This window comes from Canis lupus, chromosome 9 (genome assembly GCF_003254725.2).
Source record: "Canis lupus dingo isolate Sandy chromosome 9, ASM325472v2, whole genome shotgun sequence".
Classification (NCBI taxonomy): domain Eukaryota; kingdom Metazoa; phylum Chordata; class Mammalia; order Carnivora; family Canidae; genus Canis; species Canis lupus.
The window spans coordinates 61278537-61303958 of NC_064251.1; the positions used below are offsets into that span (position 1 = coordinate 61278537).

The 25422-nt window shown below is 39.7% G+C and overlaps 1 protein-coding gene across 1 annotated transcript; it reads right to left on the reverse strand.

Moving 5' to 3' along the window:
• Nucleotides 1-18183: 18183 nt before the first annotated feature.
• On the reverse strand, nt 18184-20440 carry LOC112677121 (tudor domain-containing protein 3-like). The gene is given in 4 exon segments (XM_035720938.2): nt 18184-19101; nt 19103-19298; nt 19300-19526; nt 20054-20440. Coding segments are annotated over 4 exon segments (1554 nt in total). The 3' UTR covers nt 18184-18357.
• Nucleotides 20441-25422: the final 4982 nt, after the last annotated feature.

Genomic DNA, 25422 nt, shown 5'->3' on the forward strand with positions numbered 1-25422 from the left:
TCCCACCTCAGGCTCCCTGCGTGGAGCCTACTTCTCCCTCTGCCTCTGTCTCTGCCTCTCTGTATGTGTGTCTTTCATGAAGAAATAAAATCTTACCAAACCGCTGCGCCACCCAGGGATCCCAAGAAATAAAATCTTAAAAAAAAAAAAAGGAATGCTCAAATCTGTTGGTTATCAGAGAAATTATAAAATAAAAAATAAGATTTCATTTTACATTTGTTAGCCTGGCAAACATTAGAAAGGAGAATAAAGACAACTCTTCCAAAGGGATGTGACAATGGAGGGATCCCTGGGCACTGCTGGTTGGAATGTAAAACAATAAACTTGTCAAACAATACTCAAAGAACAAACTGGCATAATTTAGTCAATGAATATCCTATGACCCTACAATCCTGCTGTTAGACGGATTTCCCAGAGAGATTGGTACATAGGCAAATAAAGGCTTATGGATGAGCATGTGTCTGCAGCGTCAATTGCAGTGACGGGAATTTGCAGCAACCTGGATGTCCATCATTAGGCTGGTAAATGTGATAGGAGCACACCATGGGTACAGAGCTACTGTCTAGAAACAACTTATTAGAATTACTCATAGCCAGAAATATAGATTTTAAAAACATAATCTGAGTGAAAAGAAAACAAATGAGATCAATAACGAGATATTTTATATAAATTAAAAATGCAATAGAAACGGTCATCATTTCATGACGTATACATGTATCAATATATCGCATTGTACACCTCAAGAATAATTTAGAAATGCAGTGAAATAACAAGGATATCTGTACACAAGTTTGAACACTAAGCATATTAGAATGGAGATGGGCAGCAGTGGGGAGTGGGTATAAATGTTCATGACTGAGTGAGGAAGCAAATAAAAGAAAAAGAGGACCCAGTGTTGGCAATATGCCATGAACTGGGATATGCAGTTAACCCAACCCTTTGCTTCTGAAGTCTATGAATAAGTAAAAGAATATCAAGTATTTAAAAAAAACTCAGGGATTTCTCTTCCTTTCTACTTATCAGAGTGTGAACCCATCAGGAACACAGATGCCAGGTCATCTCGCTATAACTGCCAGTAAGTGCTGTCTTCCAAATTGTGCCTCTTATCCCTTTGCAATCAAAGTTGGATAAGTCCATACATCTTGGATTGAAATGCAGGGTCCAGGCATTCTACTAAGCCTGGCAGTACCAGCATCCTGTTAGTTGACTTTTCTCTTTGTTAATGATTTTAGGTATGCTTTTTCTTTTATGGATTAATGGATTGATTTATAATTCACTTGACAAATTTTCACCAATGGATTGATTTATAATTCACTTGACAAATTTTTCACCAATTGTCACTTGACAATTTTCACAAATCTTGCACCACCTGAGAATAGCACTTCTGATGTTCGAAAATGATGACCATGTCCCCAGGTTTCTTCTCTGGGTGAAATTCCCCCAGTTCTTTCCAGTCTTTAGCCAATAGGACTTGATATTAAGTCATTCTATCATCTACAGTCACCTTTTAAAGTTTTTGGCTGGCATGGCTAAAGCTCTCTGTGTGGTGGTCAAGCTATTTCCTCTTATAATATAACTCCCTGGAGGACATTTGTAAAATTCTGGGTTGTTGAAGATGGAAGTGATCTTAGAATTTATTCATTTTGTAAGTTTCCAAACTGCTTCCCTGGAGACTCAGGGGCCGCCCCAAGAGGGGTCGGGAAGCTGAGGGGAAGGCTCAATGGGAGGTATTCTGGGTCTCTTTCTCTCATCAGAGCAATTCTGCTATCAGCCTGTTTTATGACTGAATTACTGCAACTGTAGTTGAAAACAACATACTCATTTTATATAGGGAAAACTTGATGCCCAGAGAGCAAGTGATTTACCCAATACAATGGTCTCCCCTTACCATTCTCCATGGGTCAGCTCATGTCCCATGCTGTTCTGAAGATGTTCAGAGGTCAGAGTGAAGCCATAGAATCTTGAGCCTTCCTCAGCAGGCCTGGCTTTGGGTACAACAATGGGCCAGGCTGGGTTTCCCTGACAGCATCAGGGCAGGCTGCATCTGTTTCACTCCAAGGGCAGAACTTCTTTCTTTAGGGTCTTACCCACCAGAAAGAAATCCTTCCTGTGTTATATAAATGGAGAAGGAGAAACAGAGGAATGTGGAGACCATGGCACTGGAAGCTTAGGTATAGGACTTGATTTGTGGTTTCAGCTATCGCTGAGCCTCAGATTTTGTTCTTATAAAAAGATGTAGGATGTCATACAACATGATTTCTAAGTTTCTAATGCTTCAGAATTTGTAGAACTTGGGCATAGCAATGGGGTGGAAGATAGCTACTTACTCAGAAAAGGGCTGGTGACCTCCAGGGTAGCCATTCAAGAGTCCAGGCATCTTCTCCTCAGCCTCACTGGTCTTGGTGATTAATAGAGACATGCAGGCTGGGGAGATAGAGCTTTCATATCAAACGAGGAAGGAAAAGATCCTGGCTTGGTGTGAAAGCTGACAGGACTCACTATACCCTGAATGTTGTGTGTGTAATTGTCATCTCAGACATCTCTTCCTTTAGAGAACTGATCTTTCATTGTAGCCTCAGGCATCTGGAACGCAAGGCTTTCTCCCCTCCCCAGTTACCATCACTAGTCTCTGCCAATTTACTCAATAATGATTAGGAAGGGTGAATACCTGGAAGGAGATGATTGCCCTTCATGGTAGTCATCCCAAGGAGATGTCTTTCCATCCACTGCCTCTGGGGAGCTCATTAAGAAGGAAGCCTTGGGGAAAACAGTAGAGACTGAGGAATCTCTGCATTCCAGGGTGGTAAGTTTCTTTGAATCTCAGATAATTAGTGGCTTGTTGTCATTGTGATTCTGAAGGAGATTGAGGTCGGTAAATAGAGAAGACTTGGACCTGGGGCCATCCCTGGGGTGCTGGGAAGTGATATGTGTGGTGCCATGAAAAGGATTCTAAGAGTGAAGATAAGATGCTTGGGTTCTAGTAAGCCAGTGAGTAGTTGTGATTTGGAGAAAACTCAGCCTCTCTGATTTTTGGATTTGTCACCTAGATTTTAGTACCTGTATGGCAGAGTGGGTTCCCTGGAGACTTAAATAAACTTTAAAATATATTCATTAATAATAATAAATTTTAATAAATGTCACCAAATGCCTGTGTGACATTTTACATGTCTTCTTTTTTTAATATGTAGCTCTTCAAGTGCAGTATTCTAGTTTTTGCAGGTGAGGAAAATGAGGCTCCATCGTTCGAAATAACTTCCCAAAGTCCCATAACTAGGAAGTGCCTGCAAGCTAAGTTTAAATTCAGGTTTATCTTGGTCTATATTCCACACTTCATCGAATTTGTTATTGGAGATTATACCTAGGAAGTCTTTGATGGCTCCCTCTCATTTTTTCCTCCAAGGTGCTAGGCCATCTTCAGATGTTCTACAAATTTATCTACTTTTCCTCCTTTTCTGGTAATCCTAAACTCTTTCTCCATTGGTGAAATGGCTCATTGAATGTAGGGCCATGTCTTCTTTTCAGTTCACTGATGCATCCCCTAAACATCTAGCTCAGGGCCTGGCTCATAGTGTACTTTCAAAACTATTAGTTAAACTACGAAATAATATACCAGGCACATTATTTCTTTTTAAAATTTTTGTGAGGAGTTTAAAAAGTAATTCTAAACCAGAATAAGTTCTTATTGCTATGCTACCAAAAAATAATTTTATTTATTTATTATTTTTTAATTAATAAATTTATTTTTTATTGGTGTTCAATTTGCCAACGTACAGAATAACACCCAGTGCTCATCCCGTCAAGTGCCCCCCTCAGTGCCTGTCACCCAGTCACCCCCACCCCCCGCCCTCCTCCCCTTCCACCACCCCTAGTTCGTTTCCCAGAGTTAGGAGTCTTTATGTTCTGTCTCCCTTTCTGATATTTCCCACACATTTCTTCTCCCTTCCCTTCTATTCCTTTCACTATTATTTATATTCCCCAAATGAATAAGACCATATAATGTTTGTCCTTCTCTGATTGACTCACTTCACTCAGCATAATACCCTCCAGTTCCATCCACGTTGAAGCAAATGGTGGGTATTTGTCGTTTCTAATGGCTGAGGAATATTCCATTGTAGACATAGACCACATCTTCTTTATCCATCATCTTTCGATGGACACCGAGGCTCCTTCCACAGTTTGGCTATTGTGGACATTGCTGCTAGAAACATCGGGGTGCAGGTGTCCCGGCATTTCATTGCATCTGAATCTTTGGGGTAAATCCCCAGCAGTGCAATTGCTGGGTCATGGGGCAGGTCTATTTTTAACTCTTTGAGGAACCTCCACACAGTTTTCCAGAGTGGCTGCACCAGTTCATTTTCAATAGTTCATTTTTGCTTTTGTTTCTTTGCCTTCGTGCCTTCGTGGATGTATCTTGCAAGAAGCTACCGTGGCCGAGTTCAAAAAGGGTGTTGCCTGTGTTCTCCTCTAGGATTTTGATGGAATCTTGTCTCACATTTAGATCTTTCATCCATTTGGAGTTTATCTTTGTGTATGGTGAAAGAGAGTGGTCTAGTTTCATTCTTCTGCATGTGGATGTCCCATTTTCCCAGCACCATTTATTGAAGAGACTGTTCTTTCTTCCAGTGGATAGTCTTTCCTCCTTTATCGAATATTAGTTGACCATAAAGTTCAGGGTCCACTTCTGGGTTCTCTATTCTGTTCCATTGATCTATGTGTCTGTTTTTGTGCCAGAACCACACTGTCTTGATGACCACAGCTTTGTAGTACAACCTGAAATCTGGCATTGTGATGCCCCCAGCTATGGTTTTCGTTTTTAATAGTCCCCTGGCTATTTGGGGTCTTTTCCGAATCCACACAAATCTTTTTTTTTTAATTTATTTATTCATGATAGTCACACAGAGAGAGAGAGAGAGAGAGAGAGAGAGAGAGAGAGAGAGGCAGAGACACAGGCAGAGGGAGAAGCAGGCTCCATGCACCGGGAGCCCGATGTGGGACTCGATCCCGAGTCTCCAGGATCACGCCCTGGGCCAAAGGCAGGCGCCAAACCGCTGTGCCACCCAGGGATCCCCGAATCCACACAAATCTTAAGATGATTTGTTCCAACCCTCTGAAGAAAGTCCATGGTATTTTTTTTTTTTTTTTAGTCCATGGTATTTTGATAGGGATTGCAATAAATGTGTAAATTGCCCTGAGTCACATTGACATTTTCACAATATTAATTCTGCCAATCCATGAGCATGGAATATTTTTCCATCTCTTTGTGTCTTCCTCAATTTCTTTCAGAAGTGTTCTATAGTTTTTAGGGTATAGATCCTTTACCTGTTTGGTTAGGTTTATTCCTAGGTATCTTATGCTTTTGGGTACAATTGTAAAGGGGATTGACTCCTTAATTTCTCTTTCTTCAGTCTCATTGTTAGTGTATAGAAATGCCAATGACTTCTGGGCATTGATTTTGTATCCTGCCACACTGCCAAATTGCTGTGTGAGTTCTAGCAATCTTGGGGTGGAGGCTTTTGGGTTTTCTATGTAGAGTATCATGTCATCGGCGAAAAGGGAGAGTTTGACTTCTTCTTTGCCAATTTGAATGCCTTTAATGTCTTTTTGTTGGCTGATTGCTGAGGCTAGGACTTCCAGTACTATGTTGAATAGCAGTGGTGAGAGTGGACATCCCTGTCTTGTTCCTGATCTTAGGGGAAAGGCTCCCAGTGCTTCTCCACTGAGAATAATATTTGCTGTGGGCTTTTCATAGATGGCTTTTAAGATGTTGAGGAATGTTCCCTCTATCCCTACACTCTGAAGAGTTTTGATCACCAATGGATGCTGTATTTTGTGAAATGCTTTCTCTGCATCTAATGAGAGGATCATATGGTTCTTGGTTTTTCTCTTGCTGATATGATGAATCACATTGATTGTTTTACGAGTGTTGAACCTGCCTTGTGTCCCGGGGATAAATCCTACTTGGTCATGGTGAATAATTTTCTTAATGTACTGTTGGATCCTATTGGCTAGTATCTTGTTGAGAATTTTTGCATCCATGTTCATCAGGGATATTGGTCTGTAATTCTCCTTTTTGGTGGGGTCTTTGTCTGGTTTTGGAATTAAGGTGATGCTGGCCTCATAGAACGAGTTTGGAAGTACTCCATCTCTTTCTATCTTTCCAAACAGCTTTAGTAGAATAGGTGTGGTTTCTTCTTTAAACGTTTGATAGAATTCCCCTGGGAAGCCATCTGGCCCTGGACTTTTGTGTCTTGGGAAGTTTTTGATGACTGCTTCAATGTCCTCCCTGGTTATTGGCCTGTTCAGGTTTTCTATTTCTTCCTGTTCCAGTTTTGGTAGTTTGTGGCTTTCCAGAAATACGTCCATTTCTTCTAGATTGCCTAATTTATTGGCGTATAGGTGTTCATAATATGTTTTTAAAATCATTTGTATTTCCTTGGTGTTGGTAGTGATCTCTCCTTTCTCATTCATGATTTTATTAATTTGAGTCTTCTCTCTCTTCTTTTATAAGGTTGGCTTATGGTTTATGTATCTTATTAATTCTTTCAAAGAACCAACTCCTGGTTTTGTTGATTTGTTCCACAGTTCTTCTGGTCTCGATTTTGTTGAGTTTTGCTTGAATCTTTATTAACTCTCTTCTTCTGCTGTGTGTAGGATCTATTTGCTGTTTTTTTCTCTAGCTCCTTTATGTGTAAGGTTAGCTTTTGTGTTGGGAGGTTTTTGATGACTGCTTCAATTTCCTCCCTGGTTATTGGCCTATTCAGGTTTTCTATTTCTTCCTGTTCTTTTTTCGGTAGTTTGTGGTTTTCCAGAAATGCGTCCAATTCTTCTAGATTGCCTAATTTATTGGCATATAGCTGCTCACAATAATTTTAAAAACCGTTTGTATTTCCTTGGTATTGGTGGTGATATCCCCTTTTTCATTCATGATTTTATTAATTAGAATCTTTTCTCTTTTGTGTTTAATAAGGCTGGCTAATGGTTTATCTATCTTATTAATTCTTTCAAACAACCAACTCCTGGTTTTGTTGATCTGTTCCACAGTTCTTCTGGTCTCTATTTCATTGAGTTCTGTTCAAGTCTTTATTAACTCTCTTCTTCTGCTTGGTGTAGGTTTTATTTGCTGTTCTTTCTCCAGTTCCTTTAGGTGCAAGTTTAACTTGTGTATTTGATTTTTTTCCAATTTTTGAGGGATGCTTGTATTGCGATGTATTTCCCTCTTAGGACTACTTTTGCTGTATCTCAAAGAATTTGAACAGTTGTATCTTCATTTTCATTAGTTTCCATGAATCTTTTTGATTCTTCTCTAATTTCCTGATTGACCTTTCATCTTTGAGCAGGATGGTCTTTAACCTCCACGTGTTTCTGTTTCTTCCAAATTTCTTCTTGTGATTGAGTTCAAGTTTCAAAGCCTTATGGTCTGAAAATATGCATGGGACAATCCCCATCTTTGGGTATCAGTTGATACTGATTTGTGACCCAGTATGTGGTCTATTCTGGAGAGAGTTCCATGTGTACTTGAGAAGAATGTGTATTCAGTTGTGTTTGGATTAAAGTTCTGTAAATATCTGTGAAATCCATCTGGTCCAGTGTATCATTTAAAGCTCTTGTTTCATTGGAAATTTGTGCTTAGAAGATCTGTCATTTACAGAAAGCACCATGTTGAAATCTCCTAGTATTAGTGTATTATTATCTAAGTATGTCTTAACTTTGGTTATTAATTGATTGACATACTTGGCAGTTCCCACAAACAGGGGGTTAATATATTCATGGTTATTAGGTCCTCTTGTTGGATAGATCCTTTAAATATGATATAGTGTCCCTCTTCATCTCTTACTATAGTCTTTAGGATAAACTTTAATTTGCCTGATATGAGGATTGCTATCCCAGCTTTCTTTTGAGGGCCATTTGAATGGTAAATGGTTCTCCAGCCTTTCATTTTCAGGCTGGAGGTGTCCTTAGGTGTTTGCCAGCATCCTTGGCACAATGACATTTGTAAAGCAGATGTCCACCAGGGCCAGACTGGAAAACAAGAAGTACATGGGGGTGTGGAGGCAGGCATCCCTCTGGATGGCTGCAATGATGACTGAGTTGCCAGCCACATTGACCAGATACATGGCTAGGAAGCTGGCAAAGAGCCACCCCTGCTGTTTGGGGTCACTGGTCAGTCCCAGAAAGAGGAATTCAGTCACATGACTCTTGACATTATTATCCTGCCAGCAGAAAATATAAAGGAATGTTAGGCATGTGTCCTGACTTGGAGTCTCCAGTTGTTATAACTTCCTATGAATGGTTGGTACAATTGAGAGGAGTATGCATTTTGGTGTCACAGCTTTCTGGCTTTCCATTCTGCCTCTGTCACTGATTTTTTTGTGCACAAAGTCATCTCCTGAACTTTCATTTCCTTCATCTGTGAAGGCAGAAATTATGAAATTAATTCCTCAGACGATTTTGTTTTGGCCAGGATTTCTCCCTGTTTGGCTACCTAAAAATGGATATCAGTAGATCTTAACTTCTCCTGGAAGAAAAGACAGATATAAATCCTAGAGGTGATATTCTTAGCTCCAACCTCTTTAGGGGAAGGTTGCAGAATGGGTTTTGGGTTGGAATAACATATCAGGAGTGTCATAAAACTGGAAAGGCTACCATCCACCCAGAAGGTGAAACTATATGATATGGGGCAAATCACTTTCTGGCAGTGGGATGGCTTCTGTCTGGTTTAAACTTTTTACTTCGTTCAGGTAGGTAGCATTAAATCATAATGGGATTAACAGGTGCATATCATGACAATAGGTTAGAGTGGAGTAGAGTCATAGGTGCTTGTCTGATCATGAGAATTATATGAAAGGTGCAGATAATACTGAGAGGACTAGATAGCAAAGTTCCGGGCTTCAGGAACTGGATTCTTACCCATGAAATAGATGCAGAGAAACAAGATCCAGAAGGAACAAAGCAAGATCCTAGTTTGGGAGGAGTTGTGGCTCTACTCAGCAGTTACAAGGGCAGAAACTCAGCTGCAATGGGACACTGCACGGGATCTGCTCTGCACGGGGTCTGGTGGACTCAGGGGCTGTCAGGATTATTTGCACGTGTCTTCCCTCGAACAGCAGCCATCAGTCTGGGAGGTTTCATCTTTCTTGGTGCTTATGAGCAAACCCACAGCTTGCTGTTGGAACTTGGCAGAGTGAGCCCCTGACTTCAGGACGGTGCCCCATGCTCCACTCTCTGGAAAAGGGACACTGTGTGAGCAGCTGCAGTCGCCAGGCTCGGGTGTGTGAGGACCGGAGCCCTGGCCCCGGTGGTGCCCTCAGCCCTCCTCTCAGACCCTTGTAATAAATCCACATGGTGATGAAAAAAATATTTTTAAAAATCTCCTACATGCTTTATTGGATTTCAAAGAGTCTTATGAAATAACACAGAAAAACCATGTGAGGGTGTCCAGGGAGTACAAGGCAGTCTTCAGCCTAGCACCCTCCTAAGACCAGCCCCAGGTGCCTGCACCCCAGGCCCAAAATAGGATCCCAGAGAAAAGGCATGGGAAGGAGTGGGGCAAAAGGAAAACACCTTTACAGCCATAGCAAAAACATATATGAGATTGCCAAAGGAAGATTCCAGAACTCTTAATATGTTTACTGGCAGAACAGAGTAGAGCTGTGAGAAGGATATAGTGAGAACGCGTACGTATTTTTTTCAGCTTTGATTTTATATTCTCTACTTATTTTCTCAGTGTCTCGGAAAAGAGTGGTTCTTTCTGGACACAAGCAGTCTTAGGATGAATTCTGGGCTCTTCGCATGTGATGTCTGGCCCAGAGTTGCAGCAGGGACAGTCAATGAAGGCCACGCTCGGTAAGTCTTGAGGGCCCGTGTGCTGGGACCTTTTAGAGACGGCAGTTTTTGAAGCTCTCTGTTATTGCTGGTGTTAAACCTGGAGGACTTTTGCTGCTTCTCTTTCTTCACTATGGGCTGAGCGACTGGCACTTTTATTTTGCTAGACACTGTAGACGGGGGAGCACCAAGGTTGTTTTTCCTGCTGGAAGTCTCTGATTCTATTATGTCTTGTCCTTCTTTTGAGCTTTTTCCACTTTTCCCTGCTTTTCCATCAGAAATCAATTACCTTCCCTCATGCCCAGGATCAAACCCTGGCTATTGGTCAGAATGACTTGATCCTGAGTCAGTACATTCCTGGCCTTGGGCTCCTAATGTCCACCTTGCCTAGGGTCAGGATTAGTTCCAGAGCAGAACTCAGGGAGAGATTTGCAGATGTCTGTCAGTGACTCCTGGTAAAGGGAGAAACAGGTAAGGGAAGATAAGTGAGAGGAAGTCTACCCTCAAGGACACTAAGTACCAATGATATTTTTTTCTGATATTAAAATCATTTGCAATGTTGGAAAGGGCCCATTCTGTCTGCATCTTAGGCATTTTTCTAAGATACAGAAACATGGGCTTCTGAAGCATCTCTTTTTCTCCCAAGTTCTTGGAACTTTGAACCAAAGTGATTTCTTCTACTGGGAAGGGGACAATGATACACCATGGACATGGGGAGGTCCAGGATATCACTTCAGTGTGAGCAGGGACCTGTCTGGCTGTTAAACATTGTATCCTCAGCTCACCACCATATCCTTGTAGCAGGTGCCAAATGCAAATGTTGAACACATCAAGAATATTTACATGTGTTGGGCTCTGTATGATGATTTAATCTCTTTAAGAACTCTGGCAGTGTATAGATGAGAAAACTGAATAGTAGATTTATTAGAGATTGCTCAATAGTTTGCTCAAGATCACAGTATTAGTAAGTGGTTATATTTCCAACCTAAGCAGTTTAGCCTTAGGGTCTTGTTCTTGGCCATTATTTTATAATTATTACTTCTCTATCTGTTATATATTTGCAAGCAGAATAAACTCAGAATGGATAACTTTGACAGCATCTTGAATGGCAGGAGTATGTTGCATTAGTGGCCAGAATTAGATTCTTTGGATCAGGAGAATCAGTGGAAATAGTACAGGCTTGGTTTTAGTCCCTGGTGTAGGGAAACCAGTTGTTTCCCTTGGAAAATCTTTGTGCCTTGTTTATTTTTGTCATGGAAAAATGAGAGAGAAGTACAACACCATTTCCATCAGAATATTGTGGGCATCAAATGAAGGAACATATCTGAAGAGTGGTTTGTAAATGAGCAGGTGCTATGTAAGTGGTAATGGTATAGATAACATATACCATAAAGTAACATATGAAGATGGAAAATAATAATCCACATATTTGATATATAGAACCTGGTTTAGTTGGTTAAGACAAAATAAAGTGAAGAAGTAAGTGTGTATGTGTGTGTGTGGAATGGTTGAGGTGATCACTGAAATGAGAGCAAGGTGTAGAACAGGTAGTATTAGAATTTCCTGGTCAGAGAAGGGGAAGGAACAAAGATTCCAGTGGGTTTCCTGATTTATAGGGTCTTTTCTGCAGTAGTGATGGGTAAGTTAAGGGGTCCAATGCTGACAGTCTTCCCATAACCAGGTCACTAAGAGTGTGTTTTTTTAAGTTAATATTCTTTTTTAAAAAATGTTACTTAAATTAAATTAATTAACATATAGTGTATTCTTAGTTTCAGAGGTAGAATTCAGTGATTCATCAGTTGCATACAACACCTGGTGCTCATTACATCACATGCCCTCCTTAATGCCCATCACCCAGTTATCCCATTCCCCACCCACCTCCCATCCAACAGCCCTCAGTTTGTTTCCTATAGTTAAGAGTCTCTTATGGTTTGTCTCCCTCTCTGATTTCATCTTATTTTATTTTTCCTCCCTTCCCCTATAATCCTGTTTTTTTTTTCTTAAATTCTACATATGATTGAAGTCATCTGGTATTTGTCTTTCTCTGATTGACTTATTTTGCTTACAGTTTCAAATAGCTCAGCAAAGCCAGATGACTTTTCTTCAGCCAATATTTTGGACTTACTCAAGTCTTTTGATGTGGACAAGAGGCTGGTTTGTTATAGCACCCTCATTCCTATGATTATATCTGTGCATCCTTGGTTCCAGGCAGGCTCATTCCATGCTGAGACAGTGGGAGAAATGAGGACAGCAAGAGGCAAGGGGGCACGATGATGAGGTAGTTGTGTGTGTCATGTAGTGTCAAGGGCCTTGCCCAAGAGGTTTCCAACTACAAAGCAAATGATTGAATTCCTATAGCACAGTAGTAAGAAATCTAATAACCCAGTTAAAAATGGATTAAGGACTTGAATAGGTGTTCCTCCAAAGAAGGCATACAAATGGCCAACAAGTATGTGAAAAGATGTCCGACATCATTCACCATCAGGGAAACCAGAACCAGAATTGAGGATCATCTCACATCTGTTATCATGACTGTTATCAAAGAAACAAAAACAACGAATGTTGACAAGGATGTAGAGGAAAGGAATCCTTCTGCGCTGTTGGTGGGAATGTGAATTAGTACAGCCTTTATGGAAAACCTGTGTGGAGGTTGTTCAAGAAATAAAAAATAAGATTACCATATGGACCACTTCTGAGTACATATCCAAAGAAAATGAAATAACTATTTTGAAGAGATATTAGCACTTTTATGTTCATTACAGCATTATTCATAGTGGTCAAGGTGTGGAAATAACTGTCTACTGACAGATGAGTGGAATGTATTATAGATCTACAATTACATGCTAGTCAACCTTAAAATGGGAGGAAATTCTGCCAGATGTGACAATGTGGATGAATTTTAAGGACATTATGCTAAGCAAATTAAGGCAGCCACAGAAAAACAAATACTTCATGATTCCACTTATATGATATATCTAAAATAGTCAAATACATAGAATCAGAAAGTGGAATGGTGGTTTCCAGAGGCAGCTGGGGGCAGTGGGGAGTTACTAATCAAAGAGCATCAAGTTTCAGGTAAGCAAGATGAATAAGCTCTAGATATCTGTTATACAACATGGGTTTTATAGTCAGTAATAATATTGTTCACTTAAATATTTGTTGAGGGTAGATCTCATATTAAGTGTTTTTACCACAATAAAATAAAAACTTTTTTAAAAGGAAGCAAAATAATGACAGCAGAGAGGGGATTGAGGAGAGTATTACAGGCCCTCTCAATCTCAGGGTCATGTGGGGGGTGACTGGGTTGGGTTCAACTGCAAACTCTACTGAGTCTAGCCTAGGATTGAGGGCTCTGAGATCAGACAGTCCTGGGTTCAAGTCCTAACCATACTAGATTTTGGCAGAGTGATTTGGGCAAGCTGCTACCTTAGTTTTCTGATTTAGAAAACAAGAATTATTATTTTTATTTTTAAAGATTTTATTTATTCATGAGAGACACAGAGAGGCAGAGACATAGGCAGAGGGAGAAGCAGGCTCCCCGTGGGGAGCCTGATACCGAAATCAATCTCAGGCCCCTAGGATCACACCCTGAGCCAAAGGCAGACGCTCAACAGCCGAGCCACCTGGGCATCCTGAAAACAAGAATTATGTAATAGGATCTGCCTCTAGACAGTTATGAGGATTCTCATAATATGCATATAAATCAGTAATTTAAGTGGGACAGATTAAACTCCTTTTTTTATAATAAATTTATTTTTTATTGGTGTTCAGTTTACCAACATACAGAATAACACCCAGTGCTCATCCCGTCAAGTGCCCCCCTCAGTGCCCATCACCCAGTCACCCCCAGCCCCCGCCCTCCTCCCCTTCCACCACCCCTAGTTCGTTTCCCAGAGTTAGGAGTCTTCCATGTTCTGCCTCCCTTTCTGATATTTCCCACACATTTCTTCCCCCTTCCCTTCTATTCCCTTTCACTATTATTTATATTCCCCAAATGAATGAGAACATACACTGTTTGTCCTTCTCCGATTGACTTACTTCACTCAGCATAATACCCTCCAGTTCCATCCACGTCAAAGCAAATGGTGGGTATTTGTCGTTTCTCATGGCTGAGGAATATTCCATTTTAGACATAGACCACATCTTCTTTATCCATTCATCTTTCGATGGACACCGAGGCTCCTTCCACAGTTTGGCTATTGTGGACATTGCTGCTAGAAACATCGGGGTGCAGGTGTCCCGGCGTTTCATTGCATCTGAATCTTTGGGGTAAATCCCCAGCAGTGCAATTGCTGGGTCGTAGGGCAGGTCTATTTTTAACTCTTTGAGGAACCTCCACACAGTTTTCCAGAGTGGCTGCACCAGTTCAGATTCCCACCAACAGTGTAAGAGGGTTCCCCTTTCTCCACATCCTCTCCAACATTTGTGGTTTCCTGTCTTGTTAATTTGCCCCATTCTCACTGGTGTGAAGTGGTATCTCATTGTGGTTTTGATTTGTATTTTCCTGATGGCAAGTGATGTGGAGCATTTTCTGATGTGCGTGTTGGCCATGTCTATGTCTTCGTCTGTGAGATTTCTGTTCATGTCTTTTGCCCATTTCATGATTGGATTGTTTGTTTCTTTGCTGTTGAGTTTAGATCCTGGAAACTAGTCCTTTATCTGATACATCATTTGCAAGTATCTTCTCCCATTCTGTAGGTTGTCTTTGAGTTTTGTTGACTGTATCCTTTGCTGTGCAAAAGCTTCTTATCTTGATGAAGTCCCAATAGTTCATTTTTGCTTTTGTTTCTTTTGCCTTCGTAGATGTATCTTGCAAGAAGTTACTGTGGCCGAGTTCAAAAAGGGTGTTGCCTGTGTTCTCCGGACAGAATAAACTCCTGATAAATTCCAGCTGTAATTATTTCCAGCAGTAATTAATTATTCCAGCTGTTCTTTAACACTATTTAATGGATTTCTGTATGTAAGCCTTAGGAAACTGGCACATAACCAATATTCAATAAGTGCCAAAAGAAATATACAGCAATCTAAATAATCTCAGAGCCAGAAGAAAACTCAGAGATCATCCCTTCCAAACCACCAGCCAGGAGAGGGAATTTCCAGTTGCCCTGATGGTGGTCATCCAGCTTGAATACACCTAGTACAGTGAACTCACTGCCTTCCAATTTTTACCTTAGAGTTATAATGAGCTATAGTTACATTTTTGGTATTAAAACCAAGTCAAGAATTCTAAACCTCACACTCCCAATATCCTTTCTTAACTGATTTCAGTTATAACAAGTGATCACAATTTTGCTTTTCTTTTACTTATGGAATTATTGATTTGTTAAGCATTCAGTAAGTACTCTCTGAGTGCCAGCAGTCATGGTAGGTCCTGGGGACACAGAGGTGGACAGATACCAAGTCACCCTATAGACGTTTGAAGAGAGTGACCATGTCTTCCTGATCTTCACTTTTCCATATCAACTATCTCTAGCCTCCTCTAGCCTGCCCCCCAGGACACAGCCTCAAGTTCTTCCCATCTCTAGTCACCCTCTTCCTCCAGCCCATGACTGATACTCCCATGTGACAGACATGTCACCAGCGAGTCAGAGTGTGAATGGGGACTCTGAAGTCTCAGGATCTTCCTCTTAACCCAGAAAAATTCTGCTTTCTTTTATTTTTTACATTCTTAAAATTTAAATTCAATTTGCCAACATACAGTATAACACCCAGTGTTCATCCCATCAAGTGCCATCCTCAGTGCCCATCACCCAGTTACTCCATCTCCCCACCTACCTCCCCTTCCACAACCCTTTGTTCATTTCCCAGAGTTAGGAGTCTCTCATGGTTTGTCTCCCTCTCTAATTTTTCCCCCCACTCAGTTCCCCTCCTTTCCTCTATAGTCCCTTTCACTATTTCTTTTATTCCCATATGAGTGAAACCATATTGTCCTTCTGCGATTGACTTACTTCACTCAGCATAATACCCTCCAGTTTTACTGTGGTTTTCTAACAGTTTTGTATTTGACATTCAATAAACTGTTCACATTGAGATTATATAGGTAGGCATGTTTTGACCATTAGTATGTATATGGCTTTGAAACCCTCATCAAGGTCAAGATAATGAACATATTTCAAGTAAGTTTCTCATATCTCCCTATAAACAAAAAATTAATAATAGAATTACCATATGATACAGTAATGTACTGCTGGGTATATACCCAAAGAAAACAAAACACCAATTTGAAAAGATATGTGCACCTATGTTTATTGCAACATTATTTACAGCAGTCAGGATATGGAAACAACCAAGTATTCATCTATAGATGAATAAAGAAAAAGTGATATATATACACCATGGAATAATATTCAGCCATAAAGATTCTGCTTTCATGTGCTTTGCAGATTTAAAAAAGATAATTTTGAAGATAAAAATATTAAAACTGAAATTCTAAGCTACATGATCAATTTTCCCAGGGCCAAATAAAGCACAAAGAAGGAAGTTGGTCATTTATGTATTTATTATATTGAAGTATAGTTGACACACAATGTTACAATAGTTTCAAGCACAGAACATAGTGATTCACAAACTCTATACACTGGTGGGTGCTATGCTCACAGTATAGGTGCCATATGTCACCAGTTACATTGTCACTACAATACCATTGACTATGATCCCTATGCTGTACCTTTCATTCTCCTGACTTATTCATTCCATAATGGAAACCTTTATCTCCCACTCCCTTTCACCCATTTTGCTCTTCCCCCTACTCCTCTCCCCTCTGGTAATCATTTGTTCTCTTTTTTTTTTAATTTTTATTTATTTATTTACGATAGTCACAGAGAGAGAGAGAGAGGCAGAGACACAGGCAGAGAGAGAAGCAGGCTCCATGCACCGGGAGCCCGACGTGGGATTCGATCCCGGGTCTCCAGGATCGCGCCCTGGGCCAAAGGCAGGCGCCAAACCGCTACACCACCCAGGGATCCCCTCATTTGTTCTCTTTATTTCTCTGCTTGTTTGTTTTGCTTTGGATTCCACATGTAAGTGAAATCACATAGTATCTGTCTTTCTCTTTCTTTTCTTTTTTATTTTTTTTTGTCTTTTTTTTTTGTCTTTCTCTTTCTGATGTATTTCACTTACTATAATACCCTATAGGTCCATCCATGTCCCAAATGGCAAGAGCTCATTCATTTTTGTGGTTAAGTAATATTTCATTGTGTATAGATACCACATGGAAATTGGCCATTTAATACTGCACTGTGAGTTCACAGCAGAGATGGTGTGAATGCCCAGTTCTTCAGAATTTTCCTCCCTTACGCTTCTCTTCTTTCAGCCATTCCTGCATCCTGTGTCCCATGCTGCTCTGAAGTTGGAGTAAGGCCACTGATGTGGGTTGTCTTTAGAGCAGGACTGGCTCTGGGGACACTGTGAAGCCAGGCTGGGATAACAGAGGCTGGAGTTTTACCCCTCAGCATCCATGCAGCCACACCATTTCTTTGAAAGCATTGATCTCTTTGCTTGGAATCTCACACATTCATAGCAAATCCTCCTCCTCCTCCTTCTTCTTCTTCTTCTTCTTCTTCTTCTTCTTCTTCTTCTTCTTCTTCTTCTTCTTCTTCTTCTTCTTCTAATGGAGAAGGAAAACAGAGGCACGTGGAGGAGTCTGAGACAAAAAGAAATCATGGAGGCAGTGGTAAGAGTCACATGACCTGGCTTGCAGTCTTACCTATGACATTAACATGTTGCATGTAATTGGGCAACTCATTTTCCTTCTCTGTAAAAATGAATGTATGTGTAAGTTGCTGACACTCTAGGTTAGAAACATCTAGGCTGGGTATGGTTGGGGATACCAGTTACTTACTCAGGTAAGGGATGATGACTTCAAGCGGCCTTTGGAGGATCCAAGTACCTTTTCCTCAGTCTTGATGTCCTTGGAATATAGAAAGAATGTTCATATCAGGCCATGAAAAGGAAAAAAAAAACCCACCTTCTGGTGAGAGGTGTCAAGACCTGCAATGTTGGGTATGTGGGGCATGTGCAGTTGTTGTTTCAGTCTAGAGATAAGATTATCAGCAACTGAGGTGGCCACTTTTCTGTTTCCTTTAGAGAGGTGACCCCTCATTGTAGTCCCAGGCACTGGAATCATGAGTCTTTCTTTCTTTCTTTCTTTCTTTCTTTCTTTCTTTCTTTCTTTCTTTCTTTCTTTTTCTTTCTTTCTTCTTTCTTTTCTTTTCTTTTCTTTCTTTCTTTCTTTCTTTCTTTCTTTCCTTCTTTCTTTTTTTCTTTCCTTTTTTTTATATAACAGCACATTGGTTTTATTGATGGCAGAAGAAAAAATTCTCTTTCACTGGTAAAAGGTACTTGCTTTACTTAACTTAGTATTTTTTTCCCCATTCCTTGCGTTAGCTGGATTTTTCTCCCCTCTAAAATCTGCTTTTTGATTCTCCAATAGTAATATTCATCACGGCTGCACCTTATTCCGGAGGGAAAGTGGGAAGTCTATAAACAGGTTTTGACCAGTCAATGGCTCCTTTCTTCACAAAGACTCTTCTCATATTAGTTCCGGGCCCGGGGAGGTTGGTAAAACTGCTGGGTGGGCCGAGTGGATCTTCTTGGCTGGCCATCACCTCCTCTACGGAACTCAAGCGTTTGGTCATAGGTGCCTTCTTCTTCCCATGCCTCTGTCTGAATGGGCCTGATGTTGCTTAGTAGCACCTCTTCATAGTTTCCATAGTCAATGAATTTAACAACTGCTGTCATACCTGAAGAATGGAGAGCTTCAACTTCTGCTCGGTAAAACTTGTTGTCTTCCCAATAAAGTGCAAAACATTCATCTCCAGGTTTCCACAATTTTGCATACTCCATAGGAATAGATGATTCTAGTACTTTTTCTGGTTTAATGGGCCCAGATCTTCTTTTGGGCCCACTGTTGTAAAATACTTTATCATCGTAAGGTGTAGCTGTGATGGGTCCTGCCGGCTTAATCGGTCCCACTCGCCTGCCCCTCAGTGGCATGTCTGTCTCTCCATTTGGAACACCAAGGAAACTATTAGTTCGGACAGGATTCTGGAAATCGGTATTTACATTAAAATGTTTTTCAATTTTTACACCACTGAAAGTTTCGTTACTTGTTTGTGGTTTCCTGTCATAAAAATGATCAGGATTTGCTGTTTGGTTTTCTCTTTTCCCACGTTTCTGGTTATTATAATCAGTGGATTCTTGAGCAAGTGGATTTTCCTTTGCCTCTGCATAGGATGGACCTTTGCCTGATCTGCTTTGCGTAGAGTTATCCCTTTTTTTTAAAAGCACCGTCGTGCTGAGAACTGAAAGGGTATGAAGGCTCTTTAGTTCTGTCGTATCTAGAGTAGGGTCTATCACACTTGATTCTCTCTTCAGCCCATGCTTCAGACCCTGAAGAAGTACTGGGTCTTTTGGAACCTCTGTTTCTAGGTAATCCACTGCCTTCTAAAACTGACTTTGAATTTTGGGTGTCTCTGAAAACGAGGAGGTTTCTCATTTCTTGGCTGTCTGGTATCATTTCGAGGAAGATGTCTTGGTTGATTGTTATCTTTTACTCCATTTTGCTCAGTATTTGACAATCTGTGTTGTCCCTGATGAAGCTGCTGTGGCTGTGATTTAGGTTCTGCCACACTCAATGTCCCCATTTTAGACTCCAAGAAATCAAATAATGTGCTTGGTGCTGATGGCCTTGCATTTCCCAGTTCCTCCTCTTCTTCATTTTTTTTAAATTTATTTTTTATTGGTGTTCAATTTACTAACATACAGAATAAACCCCAGTGCCCGTCACCCATTCACTCCCACCCCCCGCCCTTCTCCCCTTCTACCACCCTTAGTTCGTTTCCCAGAGTTAGCAGTCTTTACGTTCTGTCTCCCTTTCTGATATTTCCCACACATTTCCTCTCCCTTCCCTTCTATTCCCTTTCACTATTATTTATATTCCCCAAATGAATGAGAACATATAATGTTTGTCCTTCTCCGACTGACTTACTTCACTCAGCATAATACCCTCCAGTTCCATCCACGTTGAAGCAAATGGTGGGTATTTGTCATTTCTAATAGCTGAGTAATATTCCATTGTATACATAAACCACATCTTCTTTATCCATTCATCTTTCGTTGGACACCAAGGCTCCTTCCACAGTTTGGCTATCGTAGCCATTGCTGCTAGAAACATCGGGGTGCAGGTGTCCCGGCGTTTCATTGCATTTGTATCTTTGGGGTAAATCCCCACCTCCTCTTCTTCAGATCTTATTCTCCCCCTGCCTTTTCCTTTACCTCTCAGAGGTGGTCCTGTAACAGGTTTGTGTTTATTGCTGTTAAGAAGTACATTCAGTGCTGCTTCTAAGTTGTTGCCATTATCCATTAGAGCTTGCCTGGATGCTTCTTTACTGAAGCCCATTTCTGTTATGTGTTTCAGAGTCTTCTCATCAACTAGTTCTCTATAGACACCTTCGTGTTTGCCCTCAGATTTGGCTGACTTTTCTTTTTGTAAAATTTCTCTATTTCGGTTACCAGCAGCACTCATGTTGAGATTACTTCTAGCACCACCACCACCTCCTCCAAATGGAGCCTTTCTTTCATCCCCAACTATCCACCACCTTTCTGCTTCAGGTTCCATCAGATATTAAGGGATAGGATGTGTGCTTTGAACTATCTGTCCTGTACCTGACCTCACCACAAGGAGGTAGACAGCCTCCCCAGACACCAACCCTAGGGAACTCATTAAACACCATGTCTGGGAGAGAAGTAGAGATCTCTCAGTAGAGACCAAGGAAACTCAGGCTGCCATAGCAGTGTTTTTCTTAGATCTGCAAATAATTAGTCACTTGGAAACCACTGTTCTCCTTTCTGTCTCTATGAATTCCACTATTCTAAGTACCCCATATAATTGGACTCATACAGGTTTGTCCTTTCATATCTGGCTCCTATCTTTGAGCCTCATCCATGCTGGAGCATCTTGGATTCATCCATTTTTAAGGTTAAAGTGCAGTTCTGCAGTCCAGGTGTTAACTCATTCTTAATGTTTTAGCCAAATCCTTAATTCAATGAGTTGCTGTACCAGAAAATGGCAGTGCCATTATTCATTTTACTAACTTTTCATCCTGTTGGCATTCAGCAGTATCAACTGAAACAGGCTTTATTTGTCTCTCAGCTACTATGTATTTGTCTCTCAGCTACTATGTATACCTCTCCAGCCATTGCAATATGATTAGTTACCCTGTAAGGTGCTTTTGTGTCTTTTCAATTTCTAGTTTGAAACACTGGCAAAAGCAATTTTTGACTTTTTTTATGTCATAAAATATACACAGCACCATTTTTGGCTCATGGGGTGCTCCTAATGCCCATGTTTAAACTATTCACTTTCTTTTTCTATGAACTCAGAACAGTTGAGACTCAAAATGATGTTACAACGTAACTGGCACTAATATACTGCTTGAAAACACTGTTTCATATGCCACAGGAGGCTGTTATTAACATTTATAAAGCCAAGGAAAAGATGGCTTCATCATTTTTTCATTTATTTATAGGTTTGCCCAATTTCTTTGGAATAAAGTTTTCTCATGATTCAGAGAACTAGGTAATATGCCAGTTTCGTTTGTTTTAGTGACATTAAGTGTAGATAGTGCAGCCAGTGGGGTGAGAAAGTGAAGCTTTGTATCTCTTTCTTTTAAACCAATGATCCATTGTTCAGCATAAGAAAATGTGAGCAAAATTAACTTTATCTCAGCACATATTGACTAATCTACATTCTCAGCTCTACTCTAGCCTCAATGGAAAAGAAAATCAAATGAGAAATGTATTCCCTGAGAAATATTCATACTGTTTTCTATGGTGGCTGCACCACTTTACATTCCTTTAAAAAAATAAAGATTATATATATATATATTTATATATATATAATCTTACCTATATTTTATATATTTTAAATATATTTTATTTAAAATATATAAAATATTTTAAAATATTTTTAAAATATCTATTTTAAAATATAAATATTATATATAATATTTATATTATATATATTATTTATATATTTTAATATATTATATGATATATAATTAATTATATATTATATTATTATTATTATATATGTATATATATATATATCTTTACTTTTTAGAGCATGAGTGGAGGGAGGAGCAGAGGGGGAGCAGACTCCCTGCTGAGCTCCATGTAGGGCTTGATTTCTTGGCCCCAAGTCACAACCTGGGCTGGAATCAAGAGTCAGTTGCCAGGGGGATCCCTGGGTGGCTCAGCAGTTTAGAGCCTGCCTTTGGTCCAGGGCACAATCCTGGAGTCCCGGGATTGAGTCCCACATCAGGCTCCCTGCATGGAGTCTGCTTCTCCCTCTGCCTGTGTCTCTGCCTCTCTCTGTCTCTCTATCATAAATAAATAAATAAATAAATAAATAAATAAATAAATAAATAAATAAATCTTAAAAAAAAAAAAAAGAAAAGAGTCAGTTGCCTAACCAACTGAGTCATTCTGGTCCCCCAAGCATTTGACATTCTTATCGATAGTGCACAGGGTCCACCTTCTCCACATCCTCACCATTGCTTGTTATTTTCTTTTCTTTTCTTTTTTTTTGGCCTTCCTAACAGGTGTGAGGTATTGTTTAATTGTGGCTTTCATTGACCTGTCCCTGTCCCGTTTACCTATCCCTGATGCTGTTTTTTTTTTAATGTAATTTTTAGAAAATTCCAGTACAACAACCATGCAGTGTTATATTAGTTTCAGGTGTACAATATAGTGATTCAACACCTCTATATATGACTCACAGCCCATCATAAGTGTGCTCTTAATCCCTTTTACCTACTTCACCCATCCCTCCACTCACCTCCCCTCTGGCAACCACCAGTTTGTTCTCTGTATTTAAGAGTCTGTTTTTTTTTTTTAAGATTTTATTTATTTATTTTAGAGAGACAGAAGAGAGTGTAAACAGGGGGAGAGAATTTTCAGCAGACTCTGTGCTGAACACAGAGTCGGATGTGAGGCTGGATCCCATGATCCTGAGATCATGACCTGAGACAAAACCAAGAGTTTGATGTCAAACTGAACGAGCTACTCAGGTGTCCCCTGCCTTTTAAAAAGATTTATTTTATTTATTTGAAAGACACAGAGAGGAAGAGTGTAGATGGGGGCAAGGGCAGAGTGGAAGTAGATTCCCTGCTGAACTCAGAGTGAGACATGGAGCTCCATCTTCCAATCGAGGGAAATCATGACTTGAGCAGAAACCAAGTAGTTGGTCACTTAACCAACTGAGCCACATAGGAACCCCAAGAATCTGTGGGGTTTTTTGTTTGTCTCTTTTTTCCTTGTTTGTTTTGTTTCTTAAATTCCACATATAAGGGAAATCATGTGGTAATTTGTCCTTCTCTGGCTGACTTATTTCACTTAGCATTATATCCTCTAGATCCATCCATGTTGTTGCAACTGGCAAGATTTCATTCGATTTTGTGGCTGAATCTATCTATCATCTATCTATCTATCTATCTATCTATCTATCTATCTATCATCTATCCACACATTCCACATCATCTTTGTATATTTATTTATTGTTAAACACTTGGGCTGTTTCCATAATTTGGCTATTGTAAACAATGCTGCAGTTAACATGGAGGTTCATATATCTTTTCAAATTAGTGTTTTTGCATCCTTTGGATAAATACCCAGTAGTGGAATTACTTGATCATATGGTGCTTTTATTTTAAAATTTTTGAGGAACTTCCATACTGTTTTCCACAGTGGTTGCACAAGTTTGCATTTTTTAAAAGATTTTATTTATTTATTCATGGAAGGCAGAGAGAGAGAGAGAGAGAGAGAGAGAGAGAGAGAGAAAAGCAGTCTCCATGCAGGGAGCCTGATGTGGGACTCGATCCTGGGACTCCAGGATCACTCCCCAGGCTGAAGGCAGGTGCTAAACTGCTGCACCATCCAGGGATCCCCACCAGTTTGCCTTTCTACCAACAGTGCAAGAGGGCTACTTTTTCTCTACATCCTTGCCAAAATTTGTTGTTTCTTGTGCTGTTGATTGTAGCCATTCTTACAGGTGTAAGGTGATATTTCATTGTGGTTTTGATTTGCATTTTCCCGATTATCAGTGATGTTGAGCATCTTTTCATGTGTTTGTTGGCCTATGGATATCTTCCTCAGAGAAATGTCTATTCATGTCTTCTGCCCACTTCCTGACTAGATTATTTGTTTTTTGGGTGTTGAGTTTTATAAGTTCTGAACAGATTTTAGATAATAACAGATATGTCATTTGCGAATATATTCTCCCATTTTGTAGATTGTCTTTTAGTTTTGTTGATTGTTTCCTTTGCTGTGCAGAAGCTTTTTATTTTGATGTAATCCCAATATTTTATTTTTGCTTTTATTTTGCTTGCTTCAGGAGACAAACCTAGAAAAATGTTGCTATAACTAATGTCAGGGAAATTACTACCTATGCTCTCTTCTAGGATTTTGATGGATTCCTGTCTACATTTAGGTCTGTAATCCATTTTGAGTTTGTTTTTGCATATGGTGAAAGAAAGTGATCCAGCTTCATTCCTTTGCATATTGCTGTCCAGTTTTCCCAACACCATTTGTTAAAGAGATTATCTTTTCTCCATTGTATATACTTGCCTCCTTTGTTGTAGATAAATTGACCATATAATCATGGGTTTCTTTCTGGGCTCTCTATTCTGTTCCATTGATATGTGTCTGCTTTTGTGTCAGTACCATACTGGGTTTTCTTTTGTACCATACTGTTTTTATTACTATGGCTTTGTAGAACATCTTGAAAGCTGCGATTGTGATACCTTCAGTTCTGTTTTTCTTTTTCAAAGTTGCTTTGGCTATTTGGGGACTTTTGTGGTTCCATTCAAATTTTAGTAATGTTTGTTCTAGTTCTGTGAAAAATGCTTTTGGTATTTTGACAAGGACTGCATTGAATCTATAGAACACTTTGGGTAGTATGGGCATTTTAACAACATTTTTTATTCTGACCCATAAACGTAGGAGGTGTTTCCTTTTGTGTCATCTTCAATTTCTTCCATAATGGCTAAAAATCTTGAGCATCTTTTCATATATTTGTTGGCCATTTGTATGTCTTCTTTGGAGAAATGCTATTCAAATTCATAGCCCATTTTAAAGTCTGATAACTTGTTTTTTTTTTTACTACCGAATTATAGAAAAATACAATTTCCCTACAATATATCTTAAAATGGGTTAATCTCTTAATCTAATAGATTATCAGATATGTTTTGAAAATCTTTTCTTCTATTCCACAGGTTGCCTTTTTCTGCTCTGATTGTTTTGTTTGCTTTGTAGAATTTTTTTAGTGTGATATATTTCAACTTGTCCAGATTTGCTTTTGTTGCCTGTGCTTTTGGTATCATATCCAAGAAATCACTGCCAACATCAATGTCAAGGAGCTTTTCCTGTAGTTTTATTCTAAGAGTTTTATGTTTTCAGGACCTACATTTAAGTCTTTAATCAATTTCAAGTTGGTTTGAGTGAGTAGTATAAGAAAAGGGTCCAATTTCATTCTTTTGCATGTGGATACCTAGTTTTTGTAACAACACTTGTTGAAGAGACTGTCCTTTCCTCATTGTATAT